The sequence below is a fragment of the Lichenostomus cassidix genome, chromosome 8 (assembly GCF_008360975.1).
Source record: "Lichenostomus cassidix isolate B80296 chromosome 8, HeHo_3.0, whole genome shotgun sequence".
Classification (NCBI taxonomy): Eukaryota; Metazoa; Chordata; class Aves; order Passeriformes; family Meliphagidae; genus Lichenostomus; species Lichenostomus cassidix.
Window position 1 is genome coordinate 17,460,197 of NC_139489.1, and position 23,967 is coordinate 17,484,163.

The window sequence follows — 23,967 nt, forward strand, 5'->3', positions numbered from 1 at the left end:
ATGCGTAATAACTGAAACACAGTACTTCAGTCTATAATGCTTACCCTTGGGACTACAGTGGATTTAGACAACAAAAACCTAGCTTGCCTTAACAGATTAATTTTTTTACAGACATCTAAAAATATTAGTTCATTTTCAGCTGTTAGGTAATATCATCCTTTAATCACTGATCAAAACTTGTGAAGTGTACTTCATTGACCAAATTAAGGAGCAGCAATTCTTAAGACTTCTTTCTAGAAGAGTACTATTGAAAGGTCCCATGAAATGGGTATGAAAAGGCAGTTCTTAGTGTGTGTAAGAAAATCAGGGAGGAACTAACATAGGTAAGACCCCTTCAAAAAACTAAGACTCAGGAAGAGAAGGAAGAATTACATGATATATTTGCAGCAGCAAGTTTGAAAGAGTCACTAAAGGGAGTCATGCTTACAAGGAGAATACAAACTCTCTTCTTATATTTGAAGGGGAGACCAAATGAACATAGTTTTTTCAAACATCATCATTAGAGAAAACTCAGTGTTAGTTTCTCTAACACTGTTTTCTATGCTAAACAAAATACTGTAAGAAGGCAATACAGAAACAGTAGTGTCAGGAGGTTCCTAACAGGATGACCTAGAAGCCAAGACACACAAGACCAGAGAATGAGCTCCTCTAGACGAAAAATAGAAGAGAATTGCAGTTCATCTCCTAATTCTAAACCAGCAATACTAATGGCTGCTAATTAGGCATGTAACTTCAAAACAGTTGAAAAAAGCAAAGAGGTAACTGTTTATTTAACAGACAATACTACATGGATTAAAAAAGCTCCTGTCAACAATTCTGGACACCTGTACCAAGCTCATTTATTGCCTAATTAAATATTAACATGTCCTGATAGAATCTGTGGTATAATTTTAATTACTGTTTTCTCACAGGGAAGCCATATAATCAATGTATTTCTAGCTGTTCCTAGAGGCTGTTTTATAAAACTCCATCAGTAAATTGTGAACCATCACTAAAATATTTTCCTCCAGATTTCTGTAAGTAAATCAAGACTATTATATTCTCCTAGGAGGAGGGGAGACTAGATGACTCCCTTCAGGGGAAAAAGATATGATTTTTTCAATAATCAAGAATAAAAATCTTTTCACTACAATCCTATTTAAAGACTTGTTAAAATTCTTGCACAAAGAATCAACATTAGGGAGTTACAGATCACTAAAGTTATATTCAAATTTATGTATAATCCAAAATATTTTTATTGCTGGATTGAATAATTAGGATGAGAGTCACATTACTTCCTTCAAGCATGTATTTAAATTTTCTGCTGGGGATGAATTGCAAATATTGAGGTACGTCTTGTACTACTTACGTATTTTCTTTTTCCATTAGGATTAAGAATGCTAAATACTATAAGCATTGATTAACATTTGTGTGTATTTAGGGGTGAGAAACTCCAAGAAACAATATCAATTCTATTTGGGATGCTATTTAAATAGCTAGGTCTATAACTTTAGAAGTATCAATTCTCCAGGTAGCACTAAACAATTTCAAGTCATAGAAAAAGAGGTACAGGGAAGGTGGAAGTATCTAAAGGAATATTTTGCTTTACATTCCAATGATAATCTAGCCATAGATTACTACTTTGATAACTGAGCTCTTAAGAATTAACTTTGTTTTTAATATACTCCTTTTATCTTTTTCTATGTAAAAGTCCTCTGGAAGCCAAAGGGTCTTTTGTAAGAGCAGGGATTGCAAGGCTAAGCCACATTCTCAGAGCCTGATTGTACAGATCTCTGGATAACATAATCATGGGATAAACAAACCATGAAAATATCAGCCCCTGTGAATTTTAACTCAGATTTGAACATCTTGTGAGAGATTCAAACCAGTTTTAATTCAGCACTACATTTCAGGCAGGATCTATAAAATAGATTTTGATTTTTGCTGGAGGTCTCATCTGTGTTAAAATTCATGAAAAAACCCTAGCATTTTCCTCTTTGTATCAGCTATCTGAGTAAGGACACACATAAGAGTATTGCATGCAAGCTGTTAGGTTTTGGGTTCGGAGACATAAAAACAGTTGAACTATTTTTCAGAATAGATTTAAGCTAAATAAAGAAAAATCAAATAATTGACAACATTCTTTCAAAATTACTTTTCTGTGAATCAACTTGCAAGGAATCTCAAATCTTGCACTGCAAATTAAACTCTCATACTGAATTAGTTACCATTTTTTGTAATGAGTAAGGTTTTTTCTGATCCCCTGAATCATGGAACAAACTCTGCTGGCGTATTTTGATTGGTAAGGATGCAGTACTTCTCTGGTAGTAAAGCTCATAGAGAACTTCGGACATGATGTATATATCCTAGGGAGAGTGTCTGGAAATGCAAAGCCTGGATGGACCAAGCTCAGGAAGGGTGGAACCAGGATCTGTCAAGGGGAGATCTGAGCTCCTCTGAGAGTACTGTGTGATCACCCATCAGTCATGATGAGGGGCACCACACATAGGCTCAATAATCTAGACAGAAATGGCTTTTTCCACTTGAGAACTTCAAAGCAGAGATTTCCGGCCTGATGGGCTGATTCTGCTTTTCCAGACTGAGCTCTCAATAAATAAACATTCAGTGTTTGCAGATGTTATACCCTCTCTGACAGACAGAAATCCATGTAGAGAAGTGCTGAAGTGCACACAGAATTTTTATGCCAAAGGACAAGCTCTGTTTCCCATCTGCTTGTGGCAGACACCGAGGCCCCATCTCAAGTCTGGTTTTACTCTACATTCACCTGAAGTTTTCATAACGGTAGCTTAGTCATTGCCTATTAACTTTTTTAAATGCCCATGAAAAATGACACATTCTATTGGCTTTTAAAAATCCACCCTGTGGGACATAAAACACAAATTTAATAATGCAAAAAGATCAAAGCTTATTAAAATATTCTTGTAAGAACTAAAAGCAGCCATGATACATGGAAATTCCTAGCAGGACAGTTCTTCTGTTTACCACTGAGGTAAAACACTATTCTAAGCTAAGCATGTCCTTTTTCATTAAATGTATAAAAGGTCCCAAACCCCAGCCCTCTCTGGAGTCATTGCTCAGGTCTGTCAGTTAAGTAAATATGCTCATCAGAGGATCTAGCAGGCACACACAGATAAGGGAGATATGAAGTCTGTTCCCCTTGAAATCAATAGGAAGGTGGTTGTGAGACACTATAATTGAGTTAGGGTTTCATTTGGGAATCTGTGCTAAATGTTCCCACTATTACTGCCACAGGGGTGCAAGAAAGTATATAACAGCTGTGGCTGGATCTCTGGCACCATTAATGGCACAGCCAACTGAGAGCTACTACAAAAGGCTTATGCATGCCCGAAACTGGAATACTAAAAGTAAATCTGTCCTGAGCTAGAGAGGGCAGCTTGACCTGCAGGCCCTCCATTTATCCCAACAGAATATTGATTTAAAACTGGGGCAAAGATTCAAAAGCCATCTGATGCTAAACACAAAAAGTCAGGCACAAAGCGATATAAGGAGAAATATGGGGTTTAGCCCCACAAGAAATCCTTTGTTAGGGATAATTATACTAGTGATAAATAGAACATACGGATTGTCTTTTCATACTCTTTTCTACCAGGAACTGCGGAGTTTAAAGCACAGCTCACTGAAAAACGTCACTAATAGGATACAACCATTACTACAAGATGACAGATCCCCGGAGAAGTCTCGCTCTAATGGCAGTGAGGCCAAGTTTGCATCAGGACCAAGGAGAGCTCCACAGCACTGACACCCAGCGTTACCTAAAACACCCAGGAATTACCAAGGCTCTTCTCAGCCCAAAGCTTATCCCTTGTATGGAGACTAATCCATACAGCACAGTCAGTGCTCACATAACAAGCAAAACAAGTATATAGGCAGGTAGAGAGTGCATGTTTCTGGTTTTGGAGGCATTAGGGGTCTGGATTTTTATATCTCTACTATTTTAGACAACCTTACCAGAGTGCAGCCTGGACGGAGCAGGGCAGACTTCTTTGCTGCACACCTAGAACAGGACGGACAAAACTATTTTGTGGACACACCAGTACAGCAGGAACTCATGGGATTTGAATGCGATTGTGTAAACTACAATACAAAACACTGTAGTGCAGATCCCAAGAGGATCAACGAAATCTGACAAATTCTTAAACTACACTCACAGAAACTAGTTATTGTAGGACTGAATTGTACTTGTAGCGTTATTTTAAGACAGAAACAATTGGGCATTATATAAGCTCTTTATGCAACACATCTTTTCATAACTCATATTCGCATATTTGAATTTTATTTAACAATAATTTGAATTTAATTTATTTATACAATATATATGCATATTTACAAAATAAGATGCCTAATTGTTTAATTTACATAATCCATACTTTAGTGATTTTTTTTTTTTTAATTTTGGTACTCTTTAACCCATAGCTTCCTTAAGGGAAAAAACCTGTTTAAAAGCTGACTCACACCATTATTCTATGATATTTAGTGTCGTTAGTGGTAATAACCCTTCTTACCTGGGCCCATTCCTTCAATTAATTTAGTTTTCACAGTTCCAACCAACTCCAATATTCATTCCAATATGGTTCCACTGCCAGATCTGAGCCTTATTAAAGTAATACCATTTTTACTTTTTTTTTTTCTGTGAATAGAAGGGTTCTGAGAATGGCTAACTTTCTAAACATTGTTCATGTACAACCATCAACAACCCAGCCCTTTGTGAAGGAACATGATTGCTGCTTCTACTGCAGTTCTTTAAAAGTGACTTCTCTTTCACTACAGTCGTTGCGTTCTGCAGTAAGGTAACAATCTATTTGTGAAAATACATGCACCTACTTCTCATTTACACATACTGGATTTTATACCATGAATTCACCTAATTTTAATTATGCATCATTGCCAAGTGATATAGGAAACAGAGCTCTCCCATCTTGATTGTGAACACTAGCATCTCAAAAGATTTTTTCTTTTTTGTGTGAAGACATGTTACTGCATTAAAAATAAATGAGGTATTTTTTGTCAGTTGATTGGACACTGAGTACACATAATAAATCACCAAGAGCATTGTATGCTGGTCTACGTGCTAACCTTGAGCTGCAGTTTATCTATTGACTGCAATTCGGGAGACAATAAGGTATTTTACCCAATCAGCTGATCAGCTGAAGGAACTCAAAAGACTGAAATGGCTTTGAAATACACAGGCTTTTAGATATCAAATTACCTCTGGAACCCTCTACCCAGAAGTAACTCAAACAAAACCCATTTGAAATACTGCTTCAATATTCAAAAAAATCAATAATTTAAACCACAGGTTGAACATTTTTACTGCTTCCACTGCAGACTGTCGTTTTTTGAAATGAAAATGCTAACGGCACCAAAGGGGAAAGCTCCGGCCAGAAGAGATATGTGTGCGAAGGCGTGGATTGGCTGGAAATGCTGGCTTACTTTTCCTCCCCCAGTTACGTTTACATAAGATCTCTTAAAATAAACAACTCTCATTTCCACCACTTGGAAAAAAAAATGATTTTCTTTGTTGTACTTGATGTTTCTATCCCTGAGAGCCCAGCTATATCGAGACACTTCACTGTAAACACACGTGCTGAATGCAAATACTACATCCTCCAATTATGCTATTAAGTCATATTATTTTGTATGAAACAGGCACTAACATCATGGTTTTGAATACCAGCAAGCACACTGTGCACTCTTGCTTAATAGATAGAAAAGCAAGAATATGGGTGATGTTGTGTTCCACCATTTACAGAAGGAACAGGAAGCAGTCCAGCACATGCTGCAAAAGCCAAACAAGTGTGAATGTTCTACTGCCCATGATACCAGCCCCTTTGGCACAGAAAGGGCTGGCTGACAAAAGATTTCTTAACAGACAAGGAAAACACATGAGGAAGAGAGCTGGTAGGAGTGTGAACCCTTGAACATAATTGCAGCGAGCTAGACATGGAGGATGTCTGACACAGAAGCAAGTCTCTCCTCTGGATAAATTTGACCATCAGATATATTTTCAGCAGAGTTTGAAATATGCCATTCTAATTCTGTAGAAACTGTTATTTTTTGGTTACTTAAAACCTCATTAAATCCTTGCACTCTCTGGAACTAATTTTTTTAAATTGTGTTAAAAGAGGAATGCAAGAAACACACAAAATACCACCCAAAAACCATGAAATAAACATCACAAGACAGAGCTCATGTATCTACTGGTATACAACTCCCAACACACAGTAAGAACAATTGTTTTTACGATAGCAAAGTATTGTAGAGAGAAGCATAAGAAAGAAGTCATAAGATTGATGGTCCTTGGTTTATCATTTTAATACTTTACTCTCAGATATATTCTTTCACTTTCAAACATTTTAGGGCCTTCTCTAACCATAGTGTTAAAATAGAAATAAAAATGTAAATTATATTATGGAAGCAAAGTTGCTCACTAAAGAAAACCATGTATTTGGATAGATACAGTATTATTGTAATGTGAAGATTAAATTTGCATTTCTGTTTCTAGAAAAAGAAATTATAATATACTATTATGAATTTTCTGGCTGATAGATTTGTTCAAGTTTAACCAAGATAAATGCAGATTTGTAGCCTGAAATAAGAAATGACAAAAGTATTACCATTTAAAAAATGTGACACTCAAAAATACATACTCTAAAAATTTGGACATGGACTCCAATATTCTGTTCTTAAAGGCACAAAACATTTCTGGATATCAAACAAAAAAATCCATAAATGTCGACAGAGAAATTCATCTGAGTTTGAATATATCCAGAATACAGGAAAATAAGATTTTGCTTATTTATGTGTTTGAGACCTGCATTACCTCCATGTGAAATCACCTAATCCAGGTACTCCTGTCAGTCTTTAAAATATACCTCCTACACAGGAGCAGCAATCAACTGACCTTCTGAGAGCACTGTTCTTGGCAGCAGTACAAACTCAAACAGAATAATAAAAAAACAGTAGCAACTAGAAACCCAATATTCATCCTTTCCTCAATTCCTGCAAAGTTAGGGAGGAAAAACAAGCTCTTTAAGTTTGTGCTGGAGTTGAGGTGTTTGGGCTGTTACAGATCACCCAGGGCAGAAGCTCCAAGCATGTGCAGCAACAGTGAAATGCCAGCATCTCCTTTCACCTCATCCCAGCGCACCCAAATCAGGCAATACGGGCTGGGGGCAGTTTTGATTCCCTTCAAGCCATGAAGTTCATCACCACTGACAATATTTGGATAGATTTAAGACCCTGTCCAATATAGCACAGGCTGGAGGTAGGTTAATCTTGAAATTTAAAGCATGGATACTCATTACAAAGCTTGCATTCAGAAAATAAAAGGGGTGTAGGCTTCTGGCTCTTATCTGTTGTTGCAGCTACAGCCTGGAATGGAACTACATCCCTCAGCCGGAAGGACTGATAATTCTCTTGCTGTAGCCTCTGGATGTTTCCTCTAACGATCCCAGCATCACTCCTATCTTGTCTGGATTGACTTTTGCTCAGCATGCTTTCAACCATGCCCCAGTCTCCCACAAACACTGAACAATGCAATCAACTGCTCCAGCTAAATCAGCTGAGAGTTATAAAGCTGAGTTTCGACATATTGAAAACACTTCAATCAATGTCACTTTACTAAACCTTCTCTATGGCTTGATATACACATTAAATAAAAGGGTGCAAACAGGAACCCTCCTGAGCTGCACAGGGAGAGAACCATCACAGGCAATAAAGCTGAACACAACGCCGACACTGCGCTGACAGCGTGCTCCTCTCACTCCATTGTTTAAGTATGAGGCTTGAAAATGGGCAAGGAAGATGCTTTGGGACAGACTGCATTAGGGACATTTGGGAAATGTTCCCAATTTTGATAGATTCTACAGATATGTAAGACAGAGCTACAACTGCATATGAAAAGAATTAGTATGTTTAAAACAAATTATTTCTAAAATAAGTTGCCTATTGATGCTGTTTAGCAGCAGCATTATTGCCATACCATTTTTATTACAGATTGTGATGTTGCAGTAGAGCTTTTCACACATACATTTACTATATCATGTGAATTACTAGAAACACGCTTTTCTATGTTTGTTTGATTTATTAAAACATAAATCATAATAGCATGTGCCAGAAATTCCTTTTGAAGGATATAATAAGGTAACAATTATCCTCTGAACTCCTTTCTTTGTCTTCAGAGAATAAAATGCATTAGAATGTATCCATTTGCTGCCCCATGACGGAAAATGAAAGCAACTGTGATGGTTGCACTGTATGCTTTCAGTTCCTGCAGTTGGCTGGTGAAGTGAGCTTTGTTCCTGAATGTGCTGTCAGAGGCAAAAACAGTAGTTTCTCCAATACTTTTATGGAATTATGCTTAAAAACAGCAAGGAAAAAGTAATTGAAGAGGTTTGTTTTTGCATATGTGCAGATGGATGTGGAAAAATCATACATGTAAATATTAAATGTAAATTTAAAGTGCATTTTATTTGAAAGGAAATTATGTACACAGGGCCTCTCTGTATGGTTTTGACTTGAATCAACATACTACACCTTTTTCATTTTATGCAACAATTCACAGGATCTGATGCAGGGGAATTGTAGCATTTTATTCTGTGCATACATACACAGAGTAACAACATTACAAGTATTGTTATAATCCCCCTCAGAGAAGGTTTAAGGTCCTCTAGATTAGCCTGTGAGTATTTGGAGTCCTCTGTCTGATGACTGGCAAGTGAGAATGCTCTTAGTGTACCATGATTTTGCTCAAAATTTTTTGAAGGAAAAATCATAAAAAAAATTCACAACATAGACAGTGCTACATAAAGGCATTATTAACTGTGCAGGTGATGAGAACTAGAAGCAGCAAGATCACTGGATAAAAGCAGCTCTATTAATTCAAAGAAAGTATAATTTAATCTCTCAAATTTTGATTGTTTGAAAATTCTATTTCTATGGGAGAAGAAACATATGTGTGGTTTAAATTTAAAAGAAAAAAAAATTAAAATCAACAGTTTCAGTGGCACTCCAGATCTGGAATTCAGTTAATTTTTCTTTTTGTTCCAGAAAGACACTGTGCCCAAACCAGATACTCCAAATGCTTAGAAATAAAAAGATGCAGACCTCCGAAACAAATATAATTTCCAAGAATCAAAGTGGATATTAAGTTTCACTTTGCTCAAGTGACATCAAAACATTCTTAACAAATAAGCATGCACATGCATGCACACTTCCTTTGGTTTAGCTCATTATATACAAAGAGCTATTTTTTTCACCGATTTTGCAGTAACTCAAAATTAAATAACATCATGTGAAGACCCAATCCTGTGTTGTGCAGTTCTGATTCTGCAGGAAATTTACATGTGTAATTAGCTTTAAGAAAATCCATGTACCATGTTGTTTTACTGAACAAAAATTTTAAGTCATAGAAAATTGATGCTTGACTAAATTTGGTGTCTGTACTCCTGTCCTGTCCAGGATCTCTCTGCTTAATATTCCTGACCATTTCTATTGGCTTTGGGTCAGAATCTGGAATCCACATTTTCATTAATGATATTACAGTTATGCATGGTGTGCACATACTTTATTCAGAGCACCATGATGACCTACTCATACTCTGTCACATCTGGGGACGGACACACTGCCAGCCAAAGTGCATTCAGAATGCCAAACATGATGGTTATGATGGCCAGCCAGCATCCTTATTAACAGGTATACTTTTTCAACAACAACATACATATGTAGCACGTCCCTGGAAACAGGATCTTTTTGGGACTCCACTAAATAGATCACAATACCGTAATTACTGCCATGGTCAAGTCACACAGTTTGGTGAAGTTCTGTACATGAGAATTTTGATGCCCTGTGTTTATCTAAAGTTCAAACTGACTAAAATATAAGATCACATGTCACCGCTTTTCTAACATTACATGCTTAAACCTTACTTTATTTACAGCTTCCAGCAGCTTTCAGCTCGATTCCTCGTTGTGCTCGCTGCCATGTAGCTGGAGAAGGCTAACAAACCCCTGCGTGTTCACATGACAACCTTTGTGCAAACGCATCCTTATTCTGTCATCTACTGGCAGCATGCTTCCCAGTCATGTTCCCTGCCAGTCCTTACCAGTTTGCCAATTACACAAGCTGCTTCCCAGACATCAGACAAAAATTCCATAAGACTGCTGTGCGAGCGTACCCTAATTAACCATCAGCTTAATTAGACAATTTACTGTGTAATTAGCAGGCAATTAGTCAACACCTCTCAGATCTTATTGACTGCTGTGACAGCCTTCCTTAGTCTACACATTCCCATACGCTTCCACGACCATGATCCCAGCCCTATCCTGTACAACAGCAACCCTTGCAAGGGAAGGGAAATCATATTACATAACAACGGAAGAGGGAGAAAAATCAATATATAGCCTGTTCATTTATTGAACTGTCTTCTAGCTAAGACTTTCTTTTCTCTAGGAACAGAAGGTCAGCTGCTAACAAAGAAACGTTCAGATACAACATTAGTTTATGTCTTTTTCATTTGTAATGTGGTTTAGGAATTTAATTTTTTTAACTCTTATACTCCACTTAATTATCAGAGAAGTCAGGCAAGTGGAAGTTAAGGGAAAATAATTTTAAAATTTACTTACATATTGCAGGTTTAAATATATGTTCTAGAACAGTGAAAAGGTAGTGACAGCTGCTTTCAAAACCTATAGCTTGCATTGTAATTAACTGCTTCATAGTCCAAAATGCACCAGGAAAGCCAAAATAGATTAGTTTAAAGTATAAAATGTCAATACTGAATAATAATTCAATAGCATTAGTGTAACTCAGTAGAAATAATTTTTGAATTAGTATCAAGTCCTCCACCCAAATCTAAAGTTGCATGTCCTTATAATACATATTGTGAGAAATTACAATTAAAGACTAATACGACATGGATATTAAGGGATTATTAAAAATGTGTGTTCCTATTTCCTTTTTCTATAGACCAAAAATTGGATTTTGCCATTAGCATTGACAAGAGCTTTTTGGATAATTCTTGAAGTACTAATTCCAAAGTTCATGGATAGATACACTTGTCTCCTCCTAGTATTAACTCTAAGATTTATTCACAAAAATTCTACACTTCTTGACCCAAGGATAGAGTCCCACAATTGCTGTCATAGTAAAAAAAAAATTAGGTAATTATGTATCTCGAATACTGATAAATGTTATTTAGAATACATTCACACACATATTTAGATTAGTAATAGGTATTTTTCCATAAGAACCTGTCAGGTTTTTTAAACATATGGGACTTCATTCTGCTTTTGCAACAATGTCAATCAGAAGTAAATGCAATTATATCACCATGAGATTCAAAAATCAGCTCTTTGCTTTCTTAACTTCTTGTGTGGGCAAATCAGATGTTAAACACAGCCTTACTTGTTTCATTTACCAAGTGGGAACTCAAGACCTGAGATAACTCAAACACTTACGAGAAGTGTATTGCCTTTGTATAGAAGCTACACTGGTATAACCAAAAATTTCTTGAGAAGTGATTAAGATAACCCTGTAAATGTGTGTGTGGAAACATGCCAGTTCAGGGACAATTACATGATTTCAGCTAATGCCTGCAAAATTCTTAACACGAGCTCTCCACCACCACATAAACGCTTGACGCTGCTTTAAGAGTGCCCCTGCAGATTCAATTCGGGACCACATTTCTGCAAACATGTTGCAAGACTCCTTGGTCCAACCAGGAATCTTGGGCCAACAGCTGCTGCATGAGGCACTTTAGGTCTCCTCAGCTTGTGGTGGTGCAGAGCAGAACAGCAGTCACCCAACAGCACAGCTGCCCTTGCAGGTGCACAGCTGAAGCAGAAGCAGCCAACTGGTGCCTGAGGAGGAGGCCCAGGGCTGGAAGCAGGTCTTCCCCAAGGCATCTGCAGCCTTAAAACCTTAGAGGGCAGAGGTGGGGTCCCACAGTGTCACCTAGACTTTGACAGAAGCCAAAATTTGACCACAGCAATGAATGCAGACCTCAGTAAAGATGCTGTACTGTAAGTTAGAGCGACTGAATCATGAAGACCACTCTTCCTTTATTCCACTTCAGTATCTCAGTAGGTCTAGACCGAAGTCTAGATGGTGTTCTGGATCTTTTCTATAATTAGAATGTGGAAATGAGGGGAAAAAATGCAAACTCTGGCACACGTGCTTAAACAAATGGGGAGAGTCAAAAATTCAATGACTTGACAAAGAGGAAACTTCTGGATTCTATAATGACAAAATAAAGATTTCATTTTTTCCTGAACATCTGTGGTTAGCCATTAAAGTGCATCATAATGATTTCAAAACTAAGAATCCTGCAGCCTACCAAGAACCATTTTTGCACATGTATCTGGTTTTACCTTTGCTGGCCAGCTTTGTGTGCAGCTTTGAGGCAGGTAAGCCATTGCCAGCTTAGGCTCTGTGGAACTTACACCACGAGCTCAAGTTACAACCACGCTCACTGTTCTCCATGAGGGTGAATGGCAGAAAAAGTGATAATATGGGGAGAAAATTGCTGATCCTCAGTTTGTAAAAATCTGTCCTTTACCACAGATGAGGTTTATTGACTCAGTGTTCAACACCCCTGCATGACAGATCCCTCTGTCTTCCACTGATGAATTGTCACATTGCTCCACGCCTGGAGATAACAGACTTCTCCATGAGAGACTCTGTGCAGGAGACAGACTCTCACTGCAGAAGAAATGCAGCATTTCTGTGATATTTAACGCTACAGGAAGAGTGGGACTAAACATTTCCCCGGAGGTTCAATTTTTATCACGAACTTGTAAGAAGCTTTTCATTTCTAAAGTAGTAAATACAGTCACAAAGAGAGAGAGAGAGAGACTGACTTTTTACAGATTGTTGTTAAACTCTTGCTTTAAAAATGCAGTCTGTTATCTTCAGCATTAGAAATATTATTTGGCTAAAAATAACCAGAATTACTGATGGTAAAACCAGGTTTTTAAATGATACTGATTTTAAATTATAAAAGTGCCTCACTTGCAAATCCACTGGTATCAAAATGCATGCCTGCAACCATATAAGGCATGTATCTACTTGGTGCAGACTTCAGCTGTGGTAGGAAAGGCCTTGGCTTATCAATTATGACTTTGTTAAAGCTCTCAGTCCCTGCATCTTTGGTCTCTCTTTCATTGTGTTCAAGCTGTGCTACATCTCTCCAAACAGATTCTTCCAGGGTGAAGATATGCCAACCCCTACATCAGCAGGTGTATGGACTGAGTAAAAAGCATGGTTAAACACAGTACTTTCCTCAGACAGCAATTTTGAAGCTATTGAAGCTATTTGCATTTAAAGAAGTCTCCAACCTTCTTTATACTGGGTCAGAGATAGGGTAAAACTCAGTAGAGAGATGAGATCTGGTCCTTAAGTTGAACATATCAGAGAACTACTTTTCTCTGGGAAAAAGGAGGGAAATCTGTTTTTCTGCTACTTAGATTCACAGAATTTTGTTTTCTTTTTTTGTCACTAAATAACACATTTTCTGTATAAAAATAAAATGGCATAACTACAGCATTTTAAAAGATAATAATTACATTCTACAGCATTTCCCTAGCATAGCCTTTTACCTCTCCTGTTAAACTTTGCTGATTTTATGCACTGATCTAAAAATAAAAAAAATTGTGCAACAATAAAGATGGTATTTCTTTTTAAAATTCTTTCAGAAATATGGAAAAAAATTAAGGACATAAAGAACTCCTAAGAATATTACAACCAATAATAATAATTTTAAAACTTGTAAAACAGAGAATCATTTAACTTGAGTGTTGTGTGCTAAGGAATCCCATAAAACACTCATTCTTCTGTTCAAAAATATAGTTAATAAAAGTTGTCTAATGCTATTTAGTAGAAAGGCAAACAGTCCCTTTTATATTTGACATTAACAATCTGATCATTTGTCTCCCCAAAGAAAGCCCATACAGCTTTCATACAGACCACACAATAAAGAATAGTAATATTTCTGTTTACTGAGATATCAACTGGCATTTCGTTGCAAGTCAATGGTCTATCTTTGCTACAGCATACTAGACCTCAATCTGGCATCTACAAATGTCAAGAGTATAAAAAAAAATTATAGGATGGAAATCAAAAGCATATTCTAAATTCCTAAAAACCAAACAAAGTTCACCTAGACATATTTGCTGCAGAAATCAGTACAATATTCAGCTGTCAATCTTGAAAAACAATGAGGGAGCGATGCTGTCAGTAGGACAGGATAATAACATTTCAAGCAGATGTTCAGGCGGGGCTCTAATTCTCACTGAACTCCCTTGGTAAGCATTTAATTTCTTTATCATATGCAAGCTAGGCAAATTGTACTTCATCAAAACTGTATTGTGAAATATTAATATTTCATATTATAGCAAAACTCCATAGAATAACCTTTGTCATATTAAGAACATCAGAATTTCAAATGTCATGGTTCTGCATTTTAATGCATCTTAAATAGCTTTTTGGCTTGGCACCATAAATTATAACTAGTTTAATCTAAATTACTATGCTGTAATATCATACAAAAATATACATTTTGTAATACAGATTCACTTCTGTGAAATACTAATGTTATGGAAAACAATGCATCATTGTACCATGATTTTTTTACCACCTTCAATTATGAAGCAAGGTGCACCCAGTGCAAATGTACAGAGAGAGAACTAGCTGGAACCTGAATATGTATATTGTAATAACAGCACATAGAAATGCAATATATGCTGGGCAAATTAATTAATTCTCTGCCAGCAATGTTTTTTATTTAGAAATGGTTCTGAAAATGTATTGTAAAATCTAAGTCTGTGAACTGCATAAACACACATTATGGTTAGAAAGTTTCCTCCGCTATGGTTTAGTTCAAATCTAATCTAGTTTTAATTGCAGCTTTGTTTTTAAAATCATCCACGCAACTTGCTCCATATATAATGAAAAAAAAATTAAAGATTAAAAATGAAGTTAGTCTGCATGTTGTTTTCTGCTGGTTCTCATAATAAAGGCAACTGTTTCTGCATTATTGAAAGCGACAGCATCACAAATCAATGCATGTCACAACAAAATAAAGACAGATGTATCTGATTAATCAGAATTAAATTTTAGAAGTGAAGGAAGCATCTAAAAATCAAAGCAAACATTTCTGCTAACCCAGTTGTTTTTTCATCTTTCTAAACAGTCCGTACAATGCAGTGAGAGAACAACAAAGCCTGAATTCAGCTGATAAAACCCTAATTTCTGCCATAAACTCCTCACTGTGGCAGGGAATATGGTATAGGGATGTGCACACCTCATATAAGCTTTGACTTATTTTGATATGATGCTTATACAAACTTTCTGATTAAAGGTTTTAATGCAAATTTTGTGTCCTAAGCAATACTCACTAATAAATACTTAATAAATAAACCAGCTCAGTATGCCACTTCTCCTAAAATGCTCCCACTGACAGTTATTTGTTTTAACAAATTTGTTTGTTTTATTTGTTTTACATTTGTTTTAATTAATGCAGCATCTCTCATTCTGCATGTAGTTTTCTGTTCATAGAAGCTCTAAAAGAGGTAATAATTGGTGTCCATTTATTGTGGACTCTATGATATGCAGCTCCCCCATTTCCCTTCAATACCTTGCAAACAGAATTTACAAATAAAATGCTGCTGCATAGAGTTATCTGAACTAGACAGAAATACTATTTGAAACAACAGAGCAATGAGCTATTGATCCTGCAGTCAAAAAGGGAAGACATGAATGTAGAAAAAGGTTGGTGAAGGGACAGTTCTATTCTGCTACCATTTGTCTTTTCTAGTGATTGTCCATTTCAAAAACAGTTGTTCTCTTTTCTGGAAGAAATCAAATCCTGTTGATACTAAAGCAGCCATGCAAATATGTTCAATTTAGCAAATAAAATTCTATGATTCACTAGCTCCCTCACAGATACTAACAGACACACACAGGTACAGTCCCCTGTGATTAATATTTGCACTATGCTGTAATATCCAGCACCTTCTGAAATATTTATAGTGTAGTATATTTAGAAGTATAAGTACTCTGAAGGAATTTCAGCTATTTCTCATGTTAGTTTTTTTGCAAATTTCAACGATAGTATGAAAGCATGAAAGAACAAACTTTGCTGAATCACTCACAGTTGAAATGCTCACCCTACAAACAGAAAATGCTACAAAGGTTGTCATGAAGACAATTATGAGCAAGGGATGTGGGTGTTTAAAAAGGGAGAGAGCACGGCATGAAACAGTGCACTCTGTGCTAACTCCCTCTGTGGCAGCATGGGAAGCTTTCAAGGTGAGGCCATGACACAGGAGGACTAGGGGAGTAAATTACGGTCCAGACGTTGAACTCCAGCACTGTTACCCAACAGGTCCTTTATGCAAGGCAGTAGGGCCTCTCATGGGCTGCAGGGATCACTAGCCATGTGTTTTAGAAAAGTTTTCTGTGCTAGATGATGAAAGAGAGAAAAGGAGAAGTAGCTCATGTGAAATAAATCCTGTGTCTTACGAGAATCACAGCTCTCCACCCTGAGTCCTTTTTATCTCTGTCCTTGGTTCCCCTTCTTCCAAGATTTATCATGCTTTTCTCTCTGACCTTATTCCATCCCACAATAGCTAATGTATTGAAATTTGTGATTGGGCTGTATATGCTTTTCACCACCTATGTATCACTCAAATTTTGCCTGCATCAGTCACTTTTGCTAAAGTGCCAGAGGATGCCCACAGTCAACAGGGAAGTCACAGGTTTCCCCTATCAGTGTCTGAACACAGTGGCAAATTCAGTCACTGGCTCTTGAAAAGGGAGGATTTCTCCCCATGGCCACACAGGCAGTTTGTGTTTGCCAAATCAGAAGGAAGCCCACCAGTTAAGCCTTACCAGGACAGATAAAATGAGGAGACGAGGGATGAACACAGAATCCTACTTGTACCACATACGATCAAGGCTGAACTGGAAAAGCTTCAGCTGCCAAAAACTGTGTCTAGCAAGCTCTCTTTCTTCCCAGAAGCTCTTCCACTCATGGGAACTGTACTGTCTGGGGAGCTGAACCTCCTCCTCCCACCAATTCTGCAGGCTTAGATCAGGAAATCTTTGCTCCTGATCCTGCTGCGCAGTTTGCTTTGACTAGCTAGGCAGGACAGCTCAGTCTGAAATCCCCAGCATGGGTACCACAGCCCAAGAGAGCATTCTGCTCCCTGCTGAACACCACACAAGACTGATGTCTACGTAATCAGAAGTTAAAAAAAGTTAGCACATTATGTCAACCTATAATATTTCAAACTCTCTACCAACAACTTCTTCTAGCATTAAGTCAACAAGAGCAGTCTTTCTCTAATACCGTGTTCACATAAAAACTGATCTACCTTATTGAGCTTTTCTTCTCATTGGAAAGTGTTCTTTTTGTATCATTAAGTACAATGTTACTCTGATAAATAAAAGCAATTTTGCTTCTGCAGCACCTCTCAGCCAAGCATCTCAAATCATGTCACAAATACTAAAGCTTAACACCTGTGAGAAGTGCAGTACTAGGAAGAATACAATAACAGAAAAACTAGGTAGCACTTGGGTGGGACACAGTTCTACTAGACACAACACATGATTCAAGACTAGGCACAGAGAATGAGTACTGTTGCCTGCTGAACATTAGTAGGAAGCTTAGGTAGAAATAACAATCACTGAGCTAGAATTCACTAGAAAGTGCTTTCCTGAACTTACAAACTTTAAAACAAATAACACCTGCAATATTTTGCATCTTATTGCAACAAGTACTTTCAAAAAACTTGAAAGATCTTCATCTGAGTCACACCTCCAGAGCACAGCATCCACTGGAACACTTTGCAGTCGCCATTTCAGAAATGACTCAGAGTCTGCTGCTTAGTATAGCACCAACATCACTTCCTACAACATTCATGTCTTTCCTCCTGAACTCCCACCCAAGCTGGAACTCAGCCTGTGTCTGTTTAGCTCTCAAGAGGCACAGTAATCAACGTGCAGTCTGGCAGGACTGCCAGCATACCAGCAATAAAACTGATAAAAAAATAAGTCTCAGTACTTGCTATGGGTTGCCTGTAGCCTAGGCACTGAATAATTACAACTGATGGTATGTTATATATCTAAGTCAGTTGTAAACATACTTGAATGACATTTATGTCATAAAAACATGTTTTAATAAGGCCTAAGAAGTAGATTGGAATGTCCACTGCAATCCAGAGGAACACTTACTTCCTCAGGGCTACATCAGGTGTAAGTGCCAGTAGAATCCAGCCTGACGTATTTTATATTATGCTGCAGCAATACATTATTTGGTCCTTAGACCTTCCTCATGCTAGAGGGGCACCCACTATAGTCATCTATGGTACTTAGCCATGGAAAAGTGGCAGAGGAACATATCCACCTTTTCTCTTCTGCTCCATCCATCCACTTGTATATCCCCCCTGAACCAAAAATAAAAGGCCCTTGTATACAAATTACGAAATTATGAAAAGCTTTCTTCAGCCCACACTGCTGTTCATCACTGGTTGACAATACATTGCTATTACTCACTGTTACTCAGGCCTATGTCCCAGGATTCACCTTTGCTTTTCTTCCTCTCTCCACAAGCCAAACCACATCTACACCCAGCCCAAAGCCTGTTTTTCATTCTGTGATATATCAAAGCTGATATTTTCTTTCACTGTCTAAACTTCTTGCTCGGTCTCATTTCACCATTTTGAATGTAGCAACAAGAAGTTGCAATTCTCCTGAATTCAAACAAGCAATTACACACTTAAAACTACACTAAATGTTTTATTTAAGATGCCACACTGAGCCGTAGCCTTCATGACTTAATTCTCCTTCATCTTCCACTACATGTTACTGAAGGTAGATACCACTGTGTTCTTCTCTCCATAGGCTTGTTTTATGTTGCCTCCACCTTTCTCTTCCACTACCCACCCAGCCTCCTCCTTGCAGCCACATTATCACATTGCAACTGCAACTCCAGTTCAGTGGCTTATCTTGGCAGCCTCTGGCACAGAATCTGCCTTTTAAGAGTTATGTGACAAAGCTGTTACTCATTCCCTTTGCATTCTGAGCCTTCACAGAAAACACTTTCACTGCTGTATTTAAAAAAAAAGGATTTTTTTCACTCAATATTTGGCTAATATTAAAAGGTGGGGCAATAAAACAGAAGACTCTAACAACATACAAATCCAGAAATTGTGTCACTGCACTGTTGAAACTGCATACACTAGCTGAACTACACAATGTATCATACCCTTTCCTGCTACCTTTATGCTAGGTAGATATAATAGAGACACTCTCCAGATTCAGATTTTTCAGTTATACAAAGAAATGGTTGCATGCAAAATATACATTAAATTATTTCCTCACCTTATCCAGGGAGAATGTTTTAGTGACAGCAAAGCCCCATCCAGCTTCAAACGCTCTTCGAATCATTGCAGAACTAGTAGCAGGGGTTGCACTGGCAAGGCCAAAAGGATTTGGAAACTTCAGTCCAGCCATTTCTACACTGATATCCACTAAATCAATAGGAGTGTAGAACAGTGGTAGTTGTGGAACTGTAGAAACTGCAACACCATATAAGGACTGTAAAAATAAAACGACACAAAACCAGAGAATTTTTTTCTGATCTATTTTTATACAATTTATTATTAATCCTGATAAGGGAATAATTAATATATAATAACCCAAATTTTAAGTATTTTTGTTCAGACTTGCAAATCAGCAAAACATGCAAATACTTACCTAGGTAACATCTTCTGCCCAAACAGTATTCATGCTGAAATACTATGCTATGCTGGAAATAACTGAATGACAGTAAAAATAATAATGAATAAACAGCTATTTTACATCCTGTATTGACAAGTCTGGTTCAGTCCAAAGGTTTTTTCAGCCACTTTGAAGAGCCACCTCTGTTCCCTACAGCAGCTAGTAACAGCAAGATTGAAAAAACCCCAGGGTTTGCAGACAGACCCTTTCTAGTTTTCTTCCCAGGTGCCAACCTATAAAAAGTATAGCAAATTGTGAAAAATGAGGGAAAGCATCATGTGCAGGATCACTCTGCCCTAAGTCCATGTATTCTGAACTTTCTTCCCCTACCTTGAAAGATTGGATACAGCCTACAAAATGGCATACCTATGCAAAACTAATATCGGGTTTCTATTAAATTGTATTAATATGAATATACTTCAAGACCGGCAAAAGTTAGAGTCTGACATGCCATCAAAGAAGATCATACACATTATGGCTGTGCCACCACTGGCACTTTTGTTTTCTTTTGGAAGAGGCTTTTCTGGTGAAGAGTGAGTGAAAAGCATTCAATGTATATGATGCATCTAATACTACAAAAACAGTAGAGAGGAAAGCTTTTTCCATGTATGGATACTGAACAGCATCCTAATCAGGCTGGGGTGTGTAGAATTTAATTCTTTGCTCATTCAAATGGTTGACTCAATAAAATCACAAAGAAAGAAAGCAGGAACTTCTAACCCAGAGAAGCTCTACACTGTCTGTGCTCCTAATAAGTCACAGCTAAGAGCACAGCAGTTTCTTCTATCTTTAAAAAGAAAATCTTTTCAGCAGGACAAAAAGAACCAGTACTTGAAGTGTGGAGAATTTCTGTAGCAGAGTAAAAACCTCAGCCACCTACGAATCGCTGCCTTTTGGGGTTTTGGATTATTTTTTTAAAGGAACTTATTTAATCAATTTTTACCTGTGAAAACTGATAAGCACAGCTGGGATGAGGAGGTTTTTGTCTGTTTTAGTGCCTTTTGTTTCCTAGGCTGGTTTAAAACCTGAGAGTTCAAATCTGTTTGGTTTTGGGATTGTGTGGATTCTCATCACACTATTCGGACCCCAGATCTTTGAATCTTCAAAGAGGATACATTTTGGGGCCAAATCTTCTGATAGTTTAAAAGTACTGAAAGTAGTGAAATTGTCCGAGCCTGAATGTTGTAAACCTGAATGGGTTCCTACAGGTGGACATTTTGAGAAAAGCTGATTTCTAAAGATCCCTAACATATGGGACCAAAATTGCTTCAGTATCATGACCTCTCTCAGCTAGAGACCAATGCAGTTACACTTTATAAAAAGCCAAACATGCCCCATTTTTGCCTTCCTGAGTGCTCACTGCAATGTCATACTTCACAGGGCTACTTTTCTACACCAGGAGAATCTGAGTTTTTCAAAAACCAAACAACCTTGCATTCTACATCTCAAAAGCTTTTGTTAACTGGCACATTAAAAAAAAGTGGGAGAAGAAATGAAAGAAAGTATTGTCTTTTTATCTTTTCATTACTTTGAGTTTGATTTCATCTTTCTAGCTATTTTTTTTAGTTTTTCTTAACTAATATTTCAACTGTAAAATGTTTGCAATGCCAAACTAGAAAATCCTGGATTACACAATTCAAATGAAAGCATTTTTAAAATGCCAGCACTTTTTGTCTCCTACGTATTTGAAAGTGGGGAAATGTGCTGAAATCAACACTAATATACTGAACTGTCACAAAAAACCCTTTGATTTTCATTCTGTAAGAATCACATCACAGAAAGACTTAAGGAATAGTGTTTGGTCAACTCCACTCTTTGCACACATGTGAGCAATAAACCTAATTTTCCAGTTTGAATTATTTTGCTATTCAGAATTGTTCAAATGTTCTCCGTGAATACATTTCAGTCTGAGGATTGCTCACAAACTATTCCTAGCTTGTACAACTGTAAATATTGTTTGCTATAGACAAATAGGCAGACAGTGCTGAATTTGAAGCTGACGTTCCGTTGTACTGCTGCTTTTAACAGGCAGAACAATTAAATCTCTAAAATTGTTCTCACCTAAAATGAATGTTGCTTAAAAGTGACTCTTAGTGACCCTTCTGGGGTAAAACAGAAAATAAATCCCATACAATAAAAATAAAAATTAAAAAAAAAAAAAAAGGAATTCCACCCACATGCACAAAATGAATGTACCTAGCAGTTTGTTAATGATGAAGTGACCCAAGCAGAGGTGGCAGGGGGAGAAATACAAAAGGTTTCAATGGAATAAACCAAGTATCTAAAAACACACAGGGGCAGGCTGCAGCCGAAGGTTCAGTAGTTAGTAGCCATACATCTTTGGAGATTTATCTCTCTCCTTCCTATCACTTCCTTTTTTTATCTATTTTTTGGCTGGTTTTTTCCTTTCAGCACAACGCTTATAAAATAAATATATTTACTAAGACTTGATGCATTGTTCTCTACAAAGCAAAATTTTTGGGAAACAAAAATGTTATATAGCCTTTTGAATGTGAAATCATCTTTATAATGAAGGATTTCCCTGACACTGCACAAACAAATAGGAAAAGAAAGCCTGTAGGCAAGTATTTATTTATAATAACTCATTCCTTGATTTTTAGAAGTAGAAGACTAAAAGTGTGGTCCATTCTTCCTCTTAATTTGATGCCAACCAGCTGAGCTAACAATATTGCAGGTATATGTTGCAATCATGACAATTTTTTGGAGACTGGAACAGGGTGGTGAAAAATCCCCAGCACACTGCAAGCAGTGGGTCTACTTTACCCTAAACAGAATTTGCCTGAAGGCAAAAGCACATGGGCTGCAGTGCAGGGCTGAGAGACAGGAATTCAGCTTTAGATCTGATACAATTTTTGACATTAATTTTCTTTAGATGGAGGAAATTCTTAACCAGAGTGATATGGTCTAACTGCATTTTCTGGCTTTTAACAAAGACAGACTGTGAAAGCAAGTAGTTGTATTAGTGTTATTTTTCACAGAGAACCTTCTCCACAAATCCTACTGCCTGGAAGACTTTTCCTGAATACTTCCATCTTACTCTGGTTTTCTTCATTTTATAGTCTGATCCTAAACCATGTATTTTTTCCCTTGCTTCTGCTATCCTCTCTCCAATTATCAATTATTTAACTTTGTGGTAAATATGCTCATGTTATTTCATACAATCTCTGAATGGCTGTGGTTGGAAGGCATGCCTGGGGATTGTCTAGTCCTACATCCTTACTCAAAGCAGAGTCAGCTACAGCAGGTTTGCTCATGGCTCTGTCCACTTGGACAGAGATTTTCTAAGGTCCTTCCTGGCTTTCTCTTTCTGTAACAGACATACTACTCACTCAGAGGCAAGTAACTAAAATATCAGTTTTCCTGAACTTGCCTTTAATTCACCTTTTTTTTTTTGCAAATGGTGCTTTATTACTGCATGCTAGTGTTTCATATGTTGTTCTAGCTAAACAAAGGGACATTCATTTTTTTCTTGTGGTTATTCTGAAAAGAAACAGACAACATAACTAATGGCTTCAAATTCAAGCTTCCTGGGAGCCTCCCAGTTCTGGTATTGATTATGAAATAATGTGCATTCATGCATGCTCAAGGAATACATGAGAATGGTCAATCTTGATAAAGAATCAACACTCTATTCTTCAGATACAAAACCCATATATTTTCTGACAGCATAGGTAAAGAAAAAAATAGCAAATATTCAATAGTAGTTCAAAGTAACATTGTGATGTGCTCAAAATTCATCTTGAATAATGTCTTAGTGAAGTGCAATTTATATCAGTTGGGATCCAGACCTCTATTCTCTAAATGTATCATGTACATTTCAGTCTAGGAAAAGTATAAAGGAAACTTCCACACTGGGAGATTACAGTAAAGAAAAATAGATTTAAAGAAAAGAAAACTTCTTGTGAACCAGAACAAAAAAGTTATTTTTAAAGAGGGATTTTAGTGAGAAGAAGATGGCAGCTGATGTCATACATGGAAAAACAGTCCACAAGTAAGTGTATGAACAGAGCAGGAGTGAGGCAGGGTCATCCAAGAAAAAAATAGGGGAAGCTGGCTTTGCTCTCAAGACAGGCATAGAAAATTAAAAGTTAGTCCTGCAATAATTGTGAGTTACCCTGAATATAACTATTGTACTGTTAAATCCAC

At 37.1% G+C, this 23,967-nt stretch overlaps 1 protein-coding gene across 3 annotated transcripts in view; it reads right to left on the reverse strand.

The window, feature by feature from the left end:
• The window catches only part of DPYD (dihydropyrimidine dehydrogenase), a 336,246-nt gene that overhangs the window by 140,886 nt on the left and 171,393 nt on the right, over nt 1–23,967 (reverse strand). For all 3 annotated transcript variants that reach the window (XM_085068147.1, XM_085068146.1, XM_085068148.1), the window contains one exon: nt 19,402–19,617. In XM_085068147.1, the coding sequence (XP_084924273.1) occupies nt 19,402–19,617 (216 nt within the window). The remainder of the gene's footprint in view (nt 1–19,401; nt 19,618–23,967) is intronic.